The sequence below is a fragment of the Hypanus sabinus genome, chromosome 1, assembly GCF_030144855.1.
Source record: "Hypanus sabinus isolate sHypSab1 chromosome 1, sHypSab1.hap1, whole genome shotgun sequence".
In the NCBI taxonomy this organism is placed as follows: Eukaryota; Metazoa; Chordata; class Chondrichthyes; order Myliobatiformes; family Dasyatidae; genus Hypanus; species Hypanus sabinus.
In genome coordinates, this window is record NC_082706.1 from 145986309 (window position 1) to 146007227 (window position 20919).

Here is a 20919-nt window from a genome sequence, read left to right on the forward strand (position 1 = left end):
CCTTCTAGTTACTGTTAAAAACCAAAGGGTCAACTACTTTGCAGAAAAAAAAGTACTTTTTTTCCCATCATTGGCAAGGCTATTTGGAATTCTTTTTCCTGAAGTGGAAGCAGAAACTGTGAATACTTTAACAGCAGGAGACACAAGAGACCACAGATGTTGGAATGTGGAGCAAAAAAAAACAAATTGCTGGAGGAACTCAGTGGATCGAGCAGCATCTGTGTGGGCAAGGGATGATCGACATTTTCAATCAGGACTCTGCCTGAAATAAATTGTTGATAAGCAAAGGAGTGAAAGTTATTGGGGGTAGACAAAAATGTAGAATTGAGGTCACAATTAGAACAACCATGATCTTATTAAATGGGGAGGTTTGAAGGGTCGAGTAGCCTACCTCTGTTCCAGATTATTGAGTTTGCCCAGTCTTCTCTTTATCCCCTAATTCACCTTTGCCCAGCACACTCAAATTTCTGAACTCCCTTTCTCCCCACCTCTTCTCCATCTCTCACTCCTAGAATCTTCCTGTATTCCTGGCACCATTCTCCATGTATCCCTAACTATTTTTACCTGGATGTCCATCCTCCCCTTCCCTTCATATCCAGCAAACCCATCTCCCCTTGTACATCCCAGCACCACCTTGGAGTTGGCATTGGAGGTGTGCTGTACCCTCCAGGGGTAGTACTGAGGGATTCCCAGCTGTGGAAGGAGCAGTACTGAAGGAATTACCCGCTGTGGGAGGGGCAGTACTGATGGAGGGGGACACTGTGGGAGGAGCAGTACTGAGAGAGAATCACACTGTGGGAGGGGCGGTACTGAGGGAGAATCACACTGTAGGAAGGGGAGTACTGAGGGAGAATCACACTGAGGGAGGAGTGGTACTGAGGGTGAGTGACATTGTGGGAGGGGTAGTACTGAGGGTGAGTGATACTGTGGAAGGGGCAGAACTGAGGGAGAATCACACTGTGAAGGGGAGTACTGAGGGAGAATCACACTGTGGGAGGGGGATTACTGAGGGAGGGGCGGTGCTGAGGGTGAGTGAGACTGTGTAAGGGGCAGTACTGAGGGAGGGTGACATTGTGGGAGGGGCAGTACTAAGGGAGGGTGACACTGGAAAGGGCAGTACTGAGGGAGGGTGACATTGTGGGAGGGGCAGTACTGAGGGAAGGTGACATTGTGGAAGGGGTAGTACTGAGGGAGGGTGACACTGTGGGAGGGGCAGTACTGAGGGAGTACTGCAGTGGTGGAGAGATAGAGTGGACATATGTGCACTGTTTGGAATGCTTTTCATGTCAGTTGTGTTGGATGGACATCTGGGCAGTAACCACGAAGTGAGAAGTTTGGGACATTGCTTATTTTTGAACTAACATCACGGAAACAGATTATCAGGTTATTATCACCCAGCTGATCAAGTTACTTACTGTGCTCTAGTTGGATGGCAGCCTTTTCAGATTTCTGTTAATGTTAGGCAAGGTTTTGTGATGACTCGTGAATAGAGGACGGGAGGGACGTGAGGTGGAGGGATCTCTGTACCTCTCCTGAATGCACGAGTTTGTTTACCTATTGGTACCAGATACCAGAGTGGTGTGCCGAGCTATCATGTACATGCTGACCCCATGACAGGATGACAGGCTCCAAAATTTGAGAGCAGCAGGACAGTGACAGCCAGCACCCACTGCACCTCTGACCCACCCCCCCAAGCTACAACCAGATTGTTTAATTTCTTTTCTACTGCCGTCTGTTAATTAATGGAAAATCATATTTGTCCTTTTACTGCGGCTGACTTTGGTATTGGATTTAAATTGCATCTCTTCATCCATGCAACAGAGTGCGTCCTTCCTTAATTTACCTCTAATTTGAAAGCATTTGTTGCTGGTGTAGTGTGTGAGGCAGGGTCGCAGGGTTAACACGCATTACAAGCTGCAGGTTCTCTGATTCACTTTGAATGGTCTTAGGCTTTTAAAAACCTATTAAATAATAACGAGACTAGGTGCTGGATTGGATTGTTTTCTCTTGCTGCCCCCTAATTACTCAGGCACTGAGTGCCATTGGTGAATTTGTATTTGCTCCCTTTCTCTGGGGATTTGATATTATATTCCTCACTTTCAGGGAAGGGCTAATTCGGAGCGGCTGCACTGTGCAGTTACAATAATATTGTAGAGCACCAGATGATAATCAGAATTGTTTGCAAATGCAGGTTTAGAAATCTGTTCAGGCTCCTTCAGAAATCAATTCTGATCTGTGCACACATGGAAAAACTGGTTGTGGATGTGTGGCTAATCAATAGTCAAAGATGCAGCATGGAACTGGACCATTCAGCCCATTGAGTCTATGCTGACACCCAACCATCCGATTACACTAATCCTACATTAATTCCATTTTATTTTCTTCACATTTTCTGCAGTTTCTCCCCAGATTCTCCCTCTCACCTGCATGTGCAACATAATTCACAGTGGCCAATTAACATACCAACCTGCACTTCTTTAGTATTTGAGAGGAAACCTGAGCAGTTGGTCACAGGGAGAATATGCAAATTCCACAAGGATAAGAATGAGAGTCAGGAGTGAACTGATTCTCTTGCACTTGGAGACACTGGCCCTACTAGTGGGTCCATTTTGCTGCCAGACTACAATTTAGTGCCAGAATATGAACCAGTGCAGTGCACAGGTTGGTACCTGTGTATGTTTGCGTTGGTGCCCGTGTATGAGCCAGTGCCAGTGTGTGTCAGTGCCAGTTATGAGTTGATGCCAGTGTGCAAGCTAGTGCCATTGCTGGGATTCATGCGACCATGTATGTTGAGGCTATGAGTGTGTGGAGTGGGTGTCAGCTTGTTATGAGCTCAGCTATCACAGATCTGTCATTCTTTAGATGTGACTACTTCCCATGCATTTGAGAAATAGTGATCAATAGTTCATTGTTTGATGGGGAGCTGTGGATTCTCCTGTGTGTGCGTGTGTGTGTGAGCTTGCCTTGCAGAGATGGTTTGGGTATGTTGTCGCAGCAGGAGTTATTGGTTGTACTGTAATCAGGAAAGTTGCACCTGAAAGAGAAAATGCCCTCCCCCTTGTTGAGTTCAAGAATCAGGAAGCTACATTGCAGCTTGAAAAACTCAGTTAGACCTCATCTGGAGTATTGCATTCAGTTCTGGTTGCTCCATTCTATAAAAGGTGTGGAGGTTTTGCAGTGGGTGCTGCCTGAACAAACTTGGGTTACCTTCACTGGAGCGGCAGAGGCTGACAAAGACCTGATGAAGATTCATAAAGCTATGAGAGGCATGGTTAGAATAGATAAACAGTATCTGTTTCCCAGGGTTGAAGTTTCTAATTTGAAGGCATGTATTCAAGGTAATAGGTGAGTGCCTGGATATTCAGCTAGGGGCGGTGGTGGAGGCAAATACCACAGAGTTCAAGGTTCAAAGTAAGTTTCAAAGTACGTACATGTCACCATATACAACCGTGCAATTGATTTTATTGCAGGCATACTCAATAACTCCAATAACCATGATAGACTGCACCAACAGGGCAGACAATCATTGTGCAAGAGACAGTATGCTGTGCAAGTACAAAAGGAAAGAAAAAAAATTAATAAATATCAAGAACATGAGATGAAGAGTCCTTGAAAGTGAGTCGGTGGGTTGTGGGAACATTTCAGTGCTGGGGCGAGTGAAGTTATCCCCTCTGGTTCAGGAGCCTGATGGTTGAGGGATAATAGCTGTTCCTGAACCTGTAATGAGAGTCCTGAGGCTCCTGTACCTTCCTGATGGCAGCAGCAAGAAGAAAGCTTGACTTGAGTGGTGGAGCTCTTTGATAGGCACGTGAATATGCAGGAAATAGAAGGCGATAGACATTGTGTAGGTATTACTTTAGCTGGGCATTTGATTACTAATTTAGTTAGTTTGGCACAACATTATGGGCTGAAGGGCTTGTTCCTGTGCTGGATTGTTCTATGTTCTGTCTACTTCCCTGGTGTGGTCCTGTAGAGGTTGCTGGAAGAGCCTGGTCCATCGGCATGGTGTGGATGAGCTGCAGGTGATGTAGCAGACTGCACAAACATCCACCCTGTACAGCAGAGACAAAGCCACATGCTAATAAGAAGAGCAGAAATGTAATGACAAAAGCCTCCTGCTGTGTTGCTGTTTATTGGCAAGTTCCAAAAACCCATTGAGTTCTCGGACTGGTTTATCTAGCGTGAGATGAGAGAGTTCCATCTTCTAATCGTGCCCATTAGGAACAATTCAAGAGGTCCTGTTTTTTCTCATTATTTCAGGTATTCTAATGAGCACTCTGATTATTGAATGCCACAGTCGGTCTGGTTTAGACCAATAAACGAGCCTCGCTCACTGCTGAACAGAAAACAGCACCAGTCAGGGGTTCCAGCACCCAGGACAGTGGTTCCCTGTCTCGTTCAACTGTGGTCAGATCAATATTTACTACCCATCCCCAATTAACTTTCGACAGAGAGCAGTGTTCATCCAGCTAATGGATTTAATAATTTGCTGAGGTGCGTGGCAGACAATTTTAAAGACCACATTCTTGGGGGGTAGGGGTGGGTCAGTACCGGCGTCCATCCATTCACAGACAGTAACCAAGTGTAATCCACCCAAATCATGGAGTTATTGAACACGGGCAGGCCCTTCAACCCACCACCTCCATGCCATCCATTGGATGTTCATCGACATGAATCCTATTTATTACACGATCTGGAACATTCTCTGACCCATTACTTCAGCTGCTCGACTGGACGCTTCTGAAATGCTTGAGAGTCTTCAGGTTGTGCGTTCTAGATTCCAGCCACCCTCACCTTGTCAGTAACTTCAGCCTGTAACCTCAGATTCAGATGGGCTATGCAAGCTATGTGAATGTGCTAGGCCTTGTGGCTTGATGCAAGAAAGTATGAAGTTATCCAGTGAAGTTGGAAGGTTTTTATCAGGTGAGGACTCTGCTGGTGGTCAGAGAGACCCGTATGGATCACCAAGAGGTAATGAGCAGCTGGGAAAGCCGGTGGTGTATTTGGCCTGTTACAGGGAGATCTTTATACGAGAGTAAAGATGTTTTGCTCCATTTATTTAGAGGCCCACTGAGACAGGACTTGGAATCCCGGCTACATATCTGCTCCCTGTGAGGAAAGACGTGTTTGTGATAGAGCAAAGCATGGAATGATGAAAGGTTTCTGATAGGGAAGAAGTCATTTGACCCACTGGACAAAAACGAGAAACCCACTTCCCCCATGGTGGGTCTTTAGTTCTCAGATGCTTTAAACTTCTGTTGTGCCCAGCAGCTCTCAGGAGTCGAGAGGGAGACAGTGAGGTGACTCTGTTCATGTGCACACCAGGTACCATTCAATTCCATGGTGTGTCTCTGCCTCTCTCACCCTGTCGGGTGGTGAGGTCTATACCTCTACCATGCTCTTGGTACAAACATTTCCCTCATCTTCCTCGACCCCTTCTCCACTTAGGTGAATTCTGTGCCCCTACTAAGAGAAGTATGTTGAAGTTCAAATTCAGTTTGTTATTCATCTGTATTCATGTACAGTATATCAGCACATGAAACAATGTTCCTCCAGACCAAGGTGCACAACACTACTCACGCAATACATAAAATATTATTACAGTACATAATAAGGTGCACTTATGACACAAGTTAAAAAGTAGGGTAAAAAGAGAGCAAAACTAGTGAGATAGTGTTCATGGGTTGATTCAGTCCATTCAGAAGTCTTAGGGAGAAGGTGAAGAAACTGCTCCTAAAACACTGACTGTGCATCTTCCTCTCCAGAGCCCTTTCTGATCCTTGCATCCTATACCTTACATATGCTTCTTTTCTTCTCTTGACTAGATGTTTCAAATCTCTTGTCAACTATGGTTCCTCACCCTACCACTTTTTCCCTGACTTAATGGGACAAACCTTTACAGAACCCTATGCAAGTTCTCTGAAACAACCTCCACATTTTTGTTGTGCATTTCCCTGAGTACCCCCATTCCAGTTTATACACCCAAGTTCCTACCTAACTGCATCATAATAACACTTTTATTTAATACTTTAATACAATTAAATACCTTCCCATACCACCTTCTCCTATCCCTCTCCAAGGTTAGAGCAAAGGTCAGGAAGTTCTGGGCAGGAACGATGTGATTGAATGCAGAGAGGGTTCATCAGGATTAGAATCAGAATCAGGTTTAATATCACTGGCATATTTTGTGAAATTTGTTGTTTTGCAGCAGTGGTACATTGTAATACATAATAAAAAACAATAAATTACAATAAGAAATGTATATTAAAAGTTAAATTCAATAAATAGTTCAAATACAGAACAAAAATAGTGATTCATGGATTCATTGTCTGTTCAGAAATCTGATGGCGGAGGGGAAGAAGCTGTTCCTAAAACTTTGAGTGTGTGTCTTCATGCTCCTGTACCACCTCCTTGAAGGTAGCAATGAGTGCAGGCCTGTCCTGGGTGATGGGGGTCCTTAATGATAGATGCTGCCTTTTTGAGGCAATACCTTTTGATGTCCAGGACACTGGGGAGGCTAGTGCCCACGATGGAGCTGGCTGGGTTCTCAGCTTTTTCCGATCCTGTGCAGTGGCTCTTCCATACCAGTTGGTGATGCAACCAGTTAGAATGCTCTCCATGGTACACAGTATAAATTTGCTAGAGTCTTTGCTAATGCACCAAATCTCAAACTCCTAATGAAATATAACCACTGCCATGCCTTCTCTGTAATTGCATCGATGTTGGGCTCAGAATAGGTCTTCAGAGACCAGAAATTTCAGGAACTTCAAATGGCTTACCCTTTCCACTACTGATCCCTTGATAAGAACTGAAGTGTGTTCCTTTGACTTCCCCTTCCCGAAGTCCACAGTCATTTCCTCAGTCGTACTAAAGTTGATTGAAAGCTTGTTGCAACTGCACTCAACCAGCTGATCTACTTCATTTCTCTACACCTCCTGGTCATCACCTGAAGTTCTGCTAACAATAGTTGTTGCTTGGGATGGAGTGTTTCAGTTAGAGGAGAGACTGGAGAGTTTAAGTCTGTTCTCCCTGGAATGGAGGCTAAGTAGGGATAATGGAAGCATATAAAATGACAAGGAGTATAGATGGGGGGTAGACTGCAGAGAACCTTTCCCCTCATCTCAGGCAGATAAAGCAAAGGATTTAGGTTAAGTAGGCAGAGATTTGGGGGGATCTGAGGAGGACCAGAGAAAGACGAATACCGAGGACACACTGCAGAGCAATGGATGCAAAGTCCACTCTTGAAGAGGTGCCTAGAACTTGAATTGCTGTGCATTGAAGGCTACAGGTCAAGTGTTGAGAGATGGGATTAATGCAGACTGTTGCCCAGTGGTTTGGACTTGATGGGCCGAATGGCCTGTTTTCAAGCTGTATGCCTGCTCTTGTGATCGTTACTGTATTATGGGAGCGGCCATTCTACAAAAGACCATCGCTGTCTGTGAGCCTCTGTGGATGTTCTGGGCTGTGGGAGATGCTGGAGAAGTGGAGAAGGTGTTGGAGTGTGTGAGCACTTTCACACAGCGAGTGCAGTGTTCTGGACTTGCTGCCTGTCACTAATGGATGAAGGACAGAGGGTGATGGTCAGTAAATGCTGACCTTGTCATCGATGCCCTCGTCACACGTTTGAAATAGCTGCTCACTGCTTCCATAGCTTCTGACTGCCAGGCTCTCTCTTTGCTTCCTGGGAATCTCCTGGATCAGAAGGCCTGTTCCCTCCTTGTCTGTGCAAGATTCTCGTCTCTGATTTAGACTTGGATGAAGTTATTGAGTTGCTGAGCCGTGCAGTGATACAGATTTTTTTTTGTCGTTTGTCTTGCGTAAAGCAATTGGCCGACAGTTTACAGAGCTTAGGGAATGAGGCATTATGCAAATGAGTATTGTATTTGCATAACCCTAATTAGGTAATTACTAATCTGTTTGCTATGTGATCAAGTATGTGTGAAGATGTATCATTTGCTGTTCACTGTTTCCTTTTGCCAATCGAGTCCGAAGAGCAGTTCTTCTGTAGACAGGGTCAAATTTTGGGAAGGGTCAAGTGCAAGAGAAGTTCTGGTCTTGGGTGTGGGGTCTCTTGGACCAGATGATATCATGGTTCCTGCCTCTCTTCTGTTCCAAGTGCTGGAAGGTGGTTCAATCATCACGTGTGTGAGGTAGGAGAATGGACAAAGAAGTGGCAGATAAAATACACTGTAGGGAAGTATATGGTCTTGCACTTTGGTGGAAGGAATAATGGCGAAGACTATGGAGTGAATTCACAAGTCAAAGATGCAAAGGGACTTGGGAGTTCTAGTGCCCTAGAACTAAGGGTTAACTTACAGGTTGAGTCAGTGGTAAGGGAGGCAAATGCAGCTTTAGCATTCCTGGAACATAGAACAGTACAGCACAGGAACAGGACCCTCACCCCACAGTGTTGTGCTGAACCAATCACATTAGTAATCAAATGCCTAACTAAACTCATTTCTTCTGCTTACACAACGTTCAAATCCTTCCATTTCCCTCCCATTCATGTGCCTATCTAAACATCTCTTAAAACCTGGGGTGCTGCAGTAGCATAGCGGTTAGCATGACGCCGTTACAGCATGCGGCGTCGGAGTTTGGGGTTCAATTCCAGCGTCCTCTGTAAGCAAGTTTGTATGATCCTTCCTGCGTGTGTGTGGATTTCCTCCAGGTGCTCCGGTTTCCTCCCACAATCCAAAGATGTACCAGTTATTAACCTACTACTACCACCAGTTAGGGGAAATGGTAAAGGACGGGGGGTGGGGGGCATTTCCCATCCCCTTTTCCCTCTCTCATCTCATTTCCTTGCCTGTCCATGGCCTCACTCTGGTGCTCCTTCTCCCTTTTTCTTTCTTCCATGGCCTTCTGTCTCTTTCACCAATCAACTTCCCAGCTCTTTACTTCATACCTCCCCCTCCAGATTCACCTATCACCCGGTGTTTCTCTCTCCCCTCCCCCCCACCTTTTAAAACTACTCTCAGCCTTTTTTCTCCAGTCCTGTTGAAGGGTTTCGGCCCGAAATGTCGACTGTATTCTTTTCCATAGATGCTGCCTGGCCTGCTGAGTTCCTCCAGCATTTTGTGTGTGTTGCTCAGATTTCCAGTGTCGACAGATCTTTTCTTGCCTGTCTACCATAATCTTAAAAACCTCTATCAGATCTCCCCTTGGCCTCTGCTGCTCCAGAGAAAATGACCCAAGTTTGTTGAAATTCTCATTATAGCACATGCCCTTGATTCCAGGCAGCATCCTGGTAAATCTCTTCTGCACCCTTTCCAAAGCCTCGATATCCTTCCTATAATGCGGTGATCTGAACTGCTGGCAATTCTCCAGATGCGGCCCAGCTAGAGTTTTATAAAACTGCAACATAACTTCCTGCTTTTGAACTCAGTGCCTTGATTAAGGCAAACATGCCATATGTCTTCTTATCAATCTGTCATATCCTATCAATCTATTGCCAGTTTTAGGAAGCTATGAATTTGGACCCCAAGATCCCTCTGCTCATCAAAACTGTTAAGGGTCTTGCCTTAATAGTCAAATGTAAAGACACAGTGCACTGTTAGAGCAAGACCCTTAACAGTGTACAGTCTCTTTACATTTGACTTACCAAGGTGTAATGCCTCACATTTGGCCAGGTTAAAGTCCATCTGCCATTTCTCTGCCCAGATCTGCAACTGATCTATATCCCACTGTATAATTAAGTGTTACAGTTACAGTGAAAGTGCAGGTAGAGAATAAGGTGCAAGATCATAATGAGATAGACTGTAAGATCAAGAGTCCACCTTATCATAATTGGGGACTGTTCAATAATCTGATAACAGCAGGGTAGAAACAGTTCTTGAGCCGAGTGGTATGTACTTTAAGGGTTTTGTATCTTATATCTGATGGTAAGGAGAAGAGAGAATTTTTGGGGTGGACAGGGTTCTTTGATTGTGCTGGCTGCTTTTCTGTGGCAGTGAGAAGTGCAGAAAAAGTATATCAAGGGAAGGCTGGAATCTGTGATATGATGAGCTGTGTCCACAACTCTCTGCCGTTCCTTATGGTCACAGGCAGAGCAATTACCATACCAATCTGTGATGCATCTGGATGGGATACTTTCTATGGTGCACCAAAAGGAATTGGTGCAGATTGAAATAGAGGGAGTGCGGAGAGAACCACTCATTCAGGATGAAGACTGCGGAAAGAGGAGGGAGATTGTGAGACACATTTCCCTCTCAGTCATTGCAGTTACATACTGTAAAGGATTCAAATTTCACATTGTTAAAGACAGCAATTCATACATAGGTAATCCAAACATCCAAGTGGTTTGGGATATTATACGGGCAGGAGTTGGGGCGGAGTTGTTAGTGTGATGGAGCCAGAGTTGCAGTAAGGTAGGGGAGGCAAGAGGTGGAAAGTGTATGGGTGAGAATAAGTTGGGAGAATTATGGTGAGGGATTGGGGTCATCTGGATGTTACTGACTGGCTGGACATGTCCTCTGGCTCTGCATTTCACAGCTTCTACTTTGCTTTCTCTGTGTTCTCACTCTGATTACTCCTGTTGACCAGATAACCTTATGTATTCCATGGTCACCCTGTGGTTTGGGGAGGGCAAGGAAGGAAGGTAATATGGAGAGGTAGGGGAGAAGAGGGTTGTGATGGGGATAGGAGAGGGGGAGAGTTCACAGAGGACAAGGCATAGAGAAGAAGGGTTGGGAGGGGATGTGGTGGGGTCATGGTAGAGGAACGATGTATGGTCGAGAGTAGAGTGTGGGGAGCAAGGGTGTGATGAAGAGAGGAGTGGGGGAGGAATATATAGTAGGGAGTGGAGAGGAGGTGACGGGAGGGAAGGGAGGGTTGTGAGTTGGATGTTTGGATGGGATGTTGTGTCCCAGTTTAATCCTTCAGTGTTTCCATCACTGACCCCTGCTGTGACTGCCCCGTTCTCTCCCTCACAGATGTGGAAGAAAGCTACGAGTTCGTCATTGTCTCGCTGACTGGGCAGACGTGGCACTTTGAGGCTTCAAGTTCTGAAGAGAGGGAATCGTGGGTCCTGGCCATCGAGAGTCAGATCTTTGCCAGCCTCCAGTCTTGTGAAAGCAGCAAAAATAAGGTTGGTGTGTGGGGGTGGGCAGATCCCCTGTGGGTCTGTCCCATGGAAAGTGGGCGGCAAACTGACAAAAGCCCCTCAGGCCTGACTGGGCAGTTAGGAAGCTGTGAGTACCTCAGTGTAGCCCCAGTTGACCCCCTGACACCAGCCCCTGGGAGCAGAGAGGGTAGGTTGCTGTTCTCACTCTGGTGCTATGGAGATTCATGGAACTGTAGAACATCATGGCACAGAAAAAGTTCACTGGCCTCACAATATTCATGCCTGTAGCTCATCCCTGGAATCGGTCCCGAGCCCGCTGTTGTCTGCCTTCCTGTCTCTGAGACTCCATCAGCAATAACCATTGCTTCCTGCCACTGAGACAAGTTTGGATAGAGATTTGTGCTCTCACTGCTCTTTGACCAACCTTCCACGTGACATCTTTTCAAAAGCCTTTTGAAAGTCCCTGTAGCACTCTCAGTAATCCTCATTTTCTTTGAAAGCAGAGTTGTCACAGTTTTCCTGAGAAACCCACATGTACTGTTCCAGGTGTACTTGTGCCTTTCCAAAGGTTCAGAAATAATTGCAATAATTTTCCTGCAGTTAAAGATAGAAGTTGACTTATGCCTTTCCTTGCTTTTGTAATTAACGGTGCCGTGTTTTGCATCCTCTGATTCTCCAGCACCATTCCCATGTCCAGGGAGGGACAGAATTGATGATGGGGAACTCTGCAGTTTCTTTGATCATTGTAAGATCATGGTTACTGATAATTCAAGGCATGGTTCCAAGTTCAGATAAGGCAGCAGTGGAATGAATTTGGCAAAACCACAGCTTGCGGGGAAAAATCTTCTTCAGGAATTTGTGTTGGGAAGAAATCTGCCATCTTTTCCTGGCACAGCCAAGAGGTTGGTCCTAATTACCTGGTGCAGATGACTATTAAATGTCCCTGCAAGCCACTCAGTTCAAAGCCGTTATAGATGTGTTTGTCAACAGTGGTGTTCCATAAGGATTAGTGCTGGGACCTCTTCTTTTCTCGGCGGGCGGCAATCAATGTGAGAGATTGTTCATTGGTAATGCAGTGTGAGGTTTAAAAAGAGCTTGGGTGTTTTTCTGCTTTTTTATCAGTAGGCTGCAATCAGCATGAGGTCGTTCGTTGGTCACGCATTGCAAGGTTTAAAAAGAGCTCTGGTGCTTTTTGTTTCTTGTTTGGCAAGCAACAATCAGCGTGGGGCCAATAAAAAGAAAGGCAGAGCGGCCATTGTGTGAGTGGGGCATTGTTAGAGTGGTCTGGCTTTGGCTCAACAGGCTTACGCAAGCACAATAAGTTCTAAGTAAGTAAGTAAGTAAGAAAGCTTTTAGAAAGTTTTTTTTCTGTTAGTACATAGCTAGTGCACTGAGAATGGATCCTGAGGTAATGGTGTATTCCTTGTGTGAGATGAGGGAGATTTGAGAGTCTCCCTGATAACTACATCTGAGTGAAGTGCATTGGGCTGCAGTTCCTTAGGGATTGTGTTAAGGAACTGGAGCTGCAGCTCGATGACCTTTGACTCATATGAGAGAATGAGGAGGTGATAATTAGGAGCTTCAGGGATGTCACCTATAAGTTACAGGAGGCAAGCTCTTGAGTGACTGTTAGGAGAGGAAAAAGGAATATGCTGTCAGTGTAAAATGCTCCTTTGGTTGTTCCCCTCAATAATAAGTATACCACTCTGGTTACTGTTTGAGGGGGAGGGTGGACCTACCAGGGAGAAGTCACAATGACTCAGGTGCCACTGAGTCTGGCACTAGTTCTGGCTCAGAAGGGAAGTGGGGAGAAGAGGAGTGCAGTAGTGATAGAGGATTACATAATTAGGAGATTAGAGAGCAGATTCTGGGGCATGTAAGAAACACCCAGGTGCCTGGACCAGGGACATCTTAGATCAGGTCCACAGCAGTCTAAACGGAGAGGGCAAGCTTCAGGGTTCTGATGTTTCTGTCATTCATTCTATGGGGTCTCTTGTTTGGTGGATGTCTGCAAAGACTAAGAATTTCAGTGTATATACTAATTACATTCTCTGTTATTAAATTGAAGCATTTGAACAGTATGTGAACAAAGGTAAATAATCTTATAGTGCAGTTAGAGATTGGCAGGTATGATGTTGTTGGCATCCCTGAGTCATGGCTGAAAGAAGTTTATAGTTTGGAGCTTAACATCCAAGGAATCACATTGTATCAAAAGGACAGGAATATAGGCAGAAAGGGTGCCATGGCTTGGCTGGTAAAAATTGAAATCAAATCCTTAGAAAGAGGTGACATAGGATTGGAAGATGTAGAATCATTGTGGATGGAGTTAAGGAACTGCAAGGATAGAAAGACCCTGATGGAAGTTATACAGGCTTCTGAACAGTAGCCAGGATGTGGGCTGCAAACTACAGGAGATAGAAAATACATGTCAAAAGGGCAATGTTACACTAGTCATGGTGTATTTCAATATGCAGGTAGATTGGGAAAATCAGGTTGGTGCTGATTTTGGATCCCGAAAGAGAATTTGTAATATGCCTAATAAATGTAAGCATTTATTTCAAGATTGCTTTTTAGAGCAGCTTGTGGTTGAGCTCACTAGGGGATCAGCTGTTCTGGATTGGGTGTTATGTAATTAACTGTATTTGATTGGGGAGGTAAAGGAACCCTTAGGAGACAGTGATCATAATATGATAGAATTTACCCTGTAATTTGAGAGGGAGAAGCTCAAGTGAGATGTATCAGTTTAACAGTAGAGTAAAGGTTATTGCGAGAGGAGCTCTCCAAAGTTGATTGGAAGGAGACACTAGCAGGTATGACAGCAGAGCAGCAATGGCTGGAGTTTCTGGGAGCAATTCAGAAGGTGCAGGATAGATGCATCCCAAAGATGAGGAAATATTCTAAAGGGAGGATGACTGACAAGGAAAGTCAATGACAGTATAAAAGTAAATGAGAGGGCATATAATAGAGCAAAAATTAGTGGAAGGTAGCAGGTTGGGAAGCTTTTAAAAACCAACAGGAGGCAATTTAAAAAGCCTTAAAGAAAGAAAAGATAAAATATGCTGGTAAGCTGGCCAATAATATAAAAGAGGTTTCAGAAAGTTTTTTAGATATATACCTTCACAATCCGAAGGTAGAGCATTCCTATGAAACCGTTTGTAAACTGAAATGTCGTAAAGTGAAGAAGCAATTACCATTAATTTATATGGGAAAAATTTTTGAGCGTTCCCAGACCCAAAAAATAACCTACCAAATCATACCAAATAACACATAAAACCTAAAATAACACTAACATATAGTAAAAGCAGGAATGATATGATAAATATACACTCTATATAAAATAGAAATATTGTAGGTACAGTGTAGTTTCACTTATCAATATCAGGAAGACAGCGAGCCAAAATTAATTTGGAGAAAAAAAATCGGCACGTGCACACATGTGCAAACAACTGCCTGCACAAGGCTTCACGGTCATGGTAGTCTTTCTCAGGGTAAACACACATATAAAGCAGGTATCTTTTTTTCGTAAAAACAAAAATCCTCTTTGGTTAGTGAAAACAGGTACTAATGTAGGTCTTTTGTAACAGCTAGTTGTGGTAAAGCGAATGTTCGAAAAACGGGGGACACCTGTACTGAGTAAGGGGAGATAAGAGGGAATAAGAAGGACTTTGGCTTTGTGGCTATATTTGCAGATAATACAGAGATAGGTGGAAGGGCAGGTAACGTAGAGGAAGCAGGATGTCTATAGAAGGACTTAGACAGATTAGTTGAATGGGCAAAGAAGTGGCAGATGGAATATAATGTAGGAAAGTGTATGGTCATGCACTTTGGGAGAAGGATTAAAGATGTGAGCTATTTTGTAAACTGAGAAAATTCAAAACTCATCAGTGCAGAGGGACTTGGGAGTCCCTGTGCAGGATTTCCTGAAAGTTAATTTGCAAGTTGAGTTGATGGTAAGGAAGTCAAATGCAATGTTAGCATTTATTTCAAGAGAACTAGAATACAAAAGCAAGGATGTAACACAGAAGCCTCATAAGGCATTGGTCAGACCACACTTGGAATATTGTGAGCAGTTTTGGGCCCCTTATCTAAGAAAAGATGTGCTGGCATTGAAGAAATTCCAGAGGAGGTTCACAAGAATGATCAGAGGAATGAAAGGACATGAGGACTCCAGTGAGTTTGAAAGAATGGTGTGGGGGGGGGGGAACTCATTGAAACCTATCGAATTTTGAAAAGTCTCGATAGAGTGGATGTGAAGTGAATGTTTCCCATCATAGGGGAGTCTAGGACCAAAGGACCTAGCCTTGGAAAAGAGCACATCCATTTAGAACAGAGCTCAGGAAAAATTTCTTTAACCAGGTGGTGGTGAATCTGTGTAATTCTTTGCTACAAACAGCTGTGCAGGCCAAGTTATTGGATATATTTAAGGCAGAGGTTCTTGATTAATCAGTGCATCAAAGGTTACGGATGGAAATCAGGAGAATGGGGTTGAGAGATAATAAAACCATGATGGAATGGTAGAGCAGACTCGATGGGCTGAATGTCCTAATTCTGCTCCAAGGTCTTCTGGGCTCAGTTGTTTCTGATATACAGTGTAGATTCTAGTTAACTTGGTCAAATAATTAGTTAATTGGGGCAGCTACTTATTTGGGACAATTCTTAAAGAACAAAAACCATCAGAATCAAAATCAGGTTTAATATCACTGGCATATGTTGTGAAATTCGTTGTTTTGCAGCAGCACAACATAGCAATACATACAGGGTAATAATTTTAAAAACTATAAATTACAGTAAGAAATATATAATAAAATTAAATTAAGTAAATAGTGCAAAAAGAGAGGAGAGAAAGTAGTGATGTAGTGATAGGTTTATCGTCCATTCAGAAGTTTGATGGCGGAGGGAAAGAAGCTGTTCCTGAAGCGTTGAATGTGTGTCTTCAGGCTCCTATACCTTCTCCTTGATGGTAGCAGTGAGAAGAGGGCATGTCCTGGGTGATGGGTGTCCTTAATAATGGATGCCACCATCTTGAAGCATCGTCTTTTGAAGATGTCCTCAATGCTGGGGAGGCTGGTGCCCACAATGGGGCTGGCTGAGTTTACAACATTCTGCAGCTTCTTCTGATCCTGTGCACTGGCCCTTCCAATCCAGACAGTGATGCAACCAGTTAGAATGTTCTCCATGATACATACATTGAAATTTGCAGAATCTTAGGTGACGCACCAAGTCTCCTCAAACTCCTAATGGAATATAGCTACTGTCATGCCTTCTTTGTAATTGCATCAGTATGTTGGAGGCAAGACAGATCTTCAGAGATATTGACATCCAGGAACTTGAAACTGATCACCCATTCCACTTCTGTTTCCTCAACTTACCCTTTCTGAAGTGCACAATCAATTCTTTGGTCTTGTGGGCATTGAGTACAATTTTGCTGTTGCAACACCTCTCAACCAGCTGATCTATCTCGATCCTGTATGCCTCCTCATCACCATCTGAAATTCTTCCAGCAATAGTTATGTCATCAGGAAATTTATAGATGGCATTTGAGGTGTGCCTAGCCACACAGTTGTAGGTGTAGAGAGAGTAGTGCAGTGGACTAAGCATGCATCCTTGAGGCACAATAGTATTAATTGCCAACATGGAGGAGATGTTATTTCCAATTTGCACTGATTAGGGTTTCCTGGTGAAGAATTCAAGAAATTCTATTCAAGAAAATGTCCAGGATTCTCTTCGTTTATTTGGGACACTATGCCACTTAATTGGAACAGGAGACTGTTCTAAACAGTTTATAACTAGTGAAGGTTGCGTGAGTTTGTGTGGCTATTAGACACTACACCATGCTGAGAGTGAATAATTTTTAAATAGCGACAGTTTTTGAGTTTGTTTGAGTGTGTTTAAGTTCAAAAAGCAATGATTTTTTTTGTTGCTGATAGTTGGCAAGGAATAAGCAGTAAGACAATTTAGAACTATTTTGCTCACTGTGGTTTCAAGCATTCAGGCTTAGAGATGCCAGAACCAGCTGAGAGTGAAAATGAAATGACTTCACTAGCTCAACAGGTTATAATCTAAGAAGAATTTGAAGATATCAATGATCATCTCAAATGTTACAATGAAAGTGAAGATTTGGAAAATGCATTTGTTGAAAGCATTGTATGAAGGCAGTCCACTATCAGCACTATGTGTCTGCACTAATTTTGTTCATTTACAATCAATCAAAAGTACATGGTAGAGTATACTGGATTAATTGGTCTGTTGATAACAATTAGGAACAAATACAGTTTTATAGTACTGTAGTAGTATTGGTAGTGTTCTAACTTGTTCGCATTTCATTTAAATACATAATTTGTTACTCAGTTAAAAGATAATTTATCTTTTTTATTACGCAGCCACCTAATTTTGCCAAAATGTACTCATCCCAATGTGTCCCAATTAACTGGAATCCACTGTATATAGATGATTTGGATGAAAACCTAGGTGGTCTAAGTAGTAAGTTTGCAGACAACACAAGAAGTAGTGAAGTTGTGGATGCTGAGGAAAGTTGTCATAGGATTCATCAGGATGTAAACCCTTTGGAAATATAGGCATAAAAATGGCAGGTGGGGTTTATTCTAGGTAAGTGTGAGGTGTTTCACTTTGGGAGGTCAAATGTAAGAGAGAAGTATACAGTAAATGGCAGAAGCCTTAGAGGTATTGATGAACAGAGGGATCTTGAGATGCAAATCCATAGCTCCCTGACATGGCATCACAAGTGGATAGGGTGGTAAAGAAGGCATATTTGGTCAAGGTGGTCAAGGCACTGACTATCAATTGTCAGAAAGTCAAGTTGCAGCCATATAAAACTTCAGTCAGGCTACATTTTGAGTATTTCTACAGTTATGCTCACCCCATTATAGGAGGGATATGGAGACTTTGGAGAGGATGCAGAAGAGATTCACCAGGATGCTGCCTGGATTGGAGGGTATGTGCTGTAATGAATGGCTGGATAAACTTGGATTGTTTTCAGTGGAGTGGCAGAAGCTACGAGAAGATCTGATAAAGGTTTATAAAAAATTGAGAGGCATAGGTAGAGTAGACAGTCTTTTTCCAGGAGTGGAGTTCTCAAAGGCCAGAGGACAAAGGTTTAAAGTGAGAGGGGGAAGCTTTAAAGGAGATTTACAAGGCAGGGGTTTTACAGAGAGAGTTATTGGTGCCTGGAACACACTCCCAGGTAGGTGGTGGAGGCAGGTAAGATGGAATGTTTAAGGGGCATTTAGATAGTCACATTAACAAGCAGGGATTGGAGGGATATGGACCACATGCAGTCAAGTGGGATTAGTTTGGATTGGCATCGCGGTCAGCACAGCCATTGTGTGCTCCATTATTCAATGTTCTAATCTCACCTGTCACTCATCCGCTCAAATTTACAGCTATCTATGTTCTGCCAAATCCTGTGACAACCTTCTTCAGTATCTACATCTCCACCAATTGTCTGCAAACTTGCAAATCAGATAACATACATTTTCATCAAAATTATTTATCGTTACATTATAAGCAACAGAGCAGTACTTGGCCTGTGTCTCAAGCACACAAAATCGTCGGACATGGGTCAGTTTGATAGTGGATGGGACCTGCAGCTGATCTGCTGGAGTAAAAAGCCTACTTTTTGCATTACTGTAACCAGCTTGTGTGCAGGATTCCCAGGGATGTAGCTCAATACCACAACAGCAGCGGCTTAGTTGTGTGAGGAACAGATAGGTGGGGTCCATGTCCATAAATCCCTCAGAATTGCCATGCAAGTGGTTCAGAATGCATATGGTGTGTTGGCTTTCATTAGTCAGAGGACTGAGCTCAAGAGCTGTGTGATAGTGTTGCAGCTCTATAAAACTCTGGTTAGACCATGCTTGAAGTATTGTGTTCAGTTCTGGTTCTTACCATAGGAAGGATGTGGAAGCTTTACAGAGGGTGCAGCAGGGATTATCCAGGATCCCGACTGGATTAGAGAGCATGACTTGTAAGAAAAGGTTGAGCAAGCTAGGAGGAAATGAGGATGAGAGGTGACTTGATAGAGGTGTATGGATTGATAAGGGGGGGTAGATAGAGTGGACAGTCAGAGTTTTTCTCCGCAGTGTGGAAATAGCTAATACAGGGGAACATATGATTTTAAGCTGATTGGAGGAAAGCATAGGAGGGATATCAATGGTAAGACTTTTTTTTACACAAAGAATGGTAGGAGTGTGGAACACACTGTTGGGGTGGTGGTAGGGACAAATACATTAGGGACATTTATGAGACTCAGATAGGCACATGGATGAAAGAAAACTGGAGGGCTATGTGAGAGAGAAGCATTAAATTTATCTTAGATTAGATTAAAAGGTCAGCACAGCATCACACGCCAAAGGGCTTGTACTGTGGTGTAGTGTTTGTTATATGTACGTTTGTTACTGTGGTGCAGTGTTTGTTATATGTTCCCTTGCCTTGTGCAAGGGATAAATTCACTCAGAGAAAACTTCACAGGGGATGAGACAAATGCATCTGATTTTGGGGAGGAAGGCCCTGTGGGAGGTGATGTGTGTCTGGCAGTGGGTATGGGATGTCAGAGAAAGTTCCCACTCAGCTGTTCTGCCCTAGGGCAATGAGGAGTGATGCCCAGATCAAGTAACCGTTCTTCTGTTTGATTTAGTCCCGACTGGGGAGCCAGAGTGATGCCGTAGCCATCCAGTCCATCCGGAACGTGCGAGGAAACAGCTTCTGCGTTGACTGCGATGCACCCAGTGAGTACTGTGTAGGACTGTACTGAGAAATAGTTCAGGGACAATGGATGTCGTGCATGAGGCTGTAACCAGGGACAAGGTGGGATGAAATGGGGCTGTAATGACAGATGGTCTAGAATAGGCCCTTCCAGCCCTTTGAGCCACGCTATCCAGCAACCTCCAACTTAACCCTTGACATGGAACAACTTACAATGACCAATTAACCTACTAAGTGGTTTCTCTTTGAACTGTGGGAGGAAACCAGAAGAAATGGAGAAAACCCACACATTCTACAAGGAGGATGTACATCGGAATTGAACTGCAAACTCGGAAGCCCGAGCTGTAGTAGCATCGTGCGCGCTATCTGCTATGCTACCACGCAAATGGGGCTGTAATGAGGATCAAGGCACACGATAATTGCACCCAATGCCCTCTGCCAGCAATTTGAGGGCCTGAGTGTTGGAGAAGGTGGATGGGTTCTGGTGGGCTGTGCTGATCCATTGAGATGAGCACAGACGCAGACCCTTAAGCCCACCGAGACCACACTGACCTGCTGTTCTACCTAGCCCCATCTACCCACTCCCAGACTATATTCCTGGCCCAAATGGAAATGGTATGTAACTGGGCCAATTGGCAGTTTTCCTGATCTCCTTGCAGACCCTATTCACATCCTGAGGTTACCCAGCACACTATACTGCCTAAAGCCATCAGCAGAGTCAGTTTGTGTCTCTCAGTTGCAGACCACAGCCCTCTGCATTGCAGGCCACTCTCCTCTGTGTCTCTTCATTACAAGCAACTGCTTCTGTGTATCTCTGTGTTACAGGCCACATGGCTCCTATGAGTCAGTGTGTTACAGGCCACATGGCTCCTGAGTCAGTGTATTACAGGCCACATGGCTCCTATGAGTCAGTGTTACAGGCCACATGGCTCCTATGAGTCAGTGTGTTACAGGCCACATGGCTCCTATGAGTCAGTGTGTTACAGGCCACATGGCTCCTATGAGTCAGTGTGTTACAGGCCACATGGCTCCTATGAGTCAGTGTATTACAGGCCACATGGCTCTTATGAGTCAGTGTGTTACAGGCCACATGGCTCCTATGAGTCAGTGTATTACAGGCCACATGGCTCCTATGA

At 44.1% G+C, this 20919-nt stretch overlaps 1 protein-coding gene across 2 annotated transcripts in view; it reads left to right on the forward strand.

The window, feature by feature from the left end:
- LOC132398629 (arf-GAP with GTPase, ANK repeat and PH domain-containing protein 3-like) overlaps positions 1-20919 on the forward strand; it is a 501357-nt gene that overhangs the window by 443908 nt on the left and 36530 nt on the right. For both annotated transcript variants that reach the window (XM_059978331.1, XM_059978321.1), the window contains exons 12-13: positions 10932-11086; positions 19716-19806. In XM_059978331.1, the coding sequence (XP_059834314.1) occupies positions 10932-11086; positions 19716-19806 (246 nt within the window). The remainder of the gene's footprint in view (positions 1-10931; positions 11087-19715; positions 19807-20919) is intronic.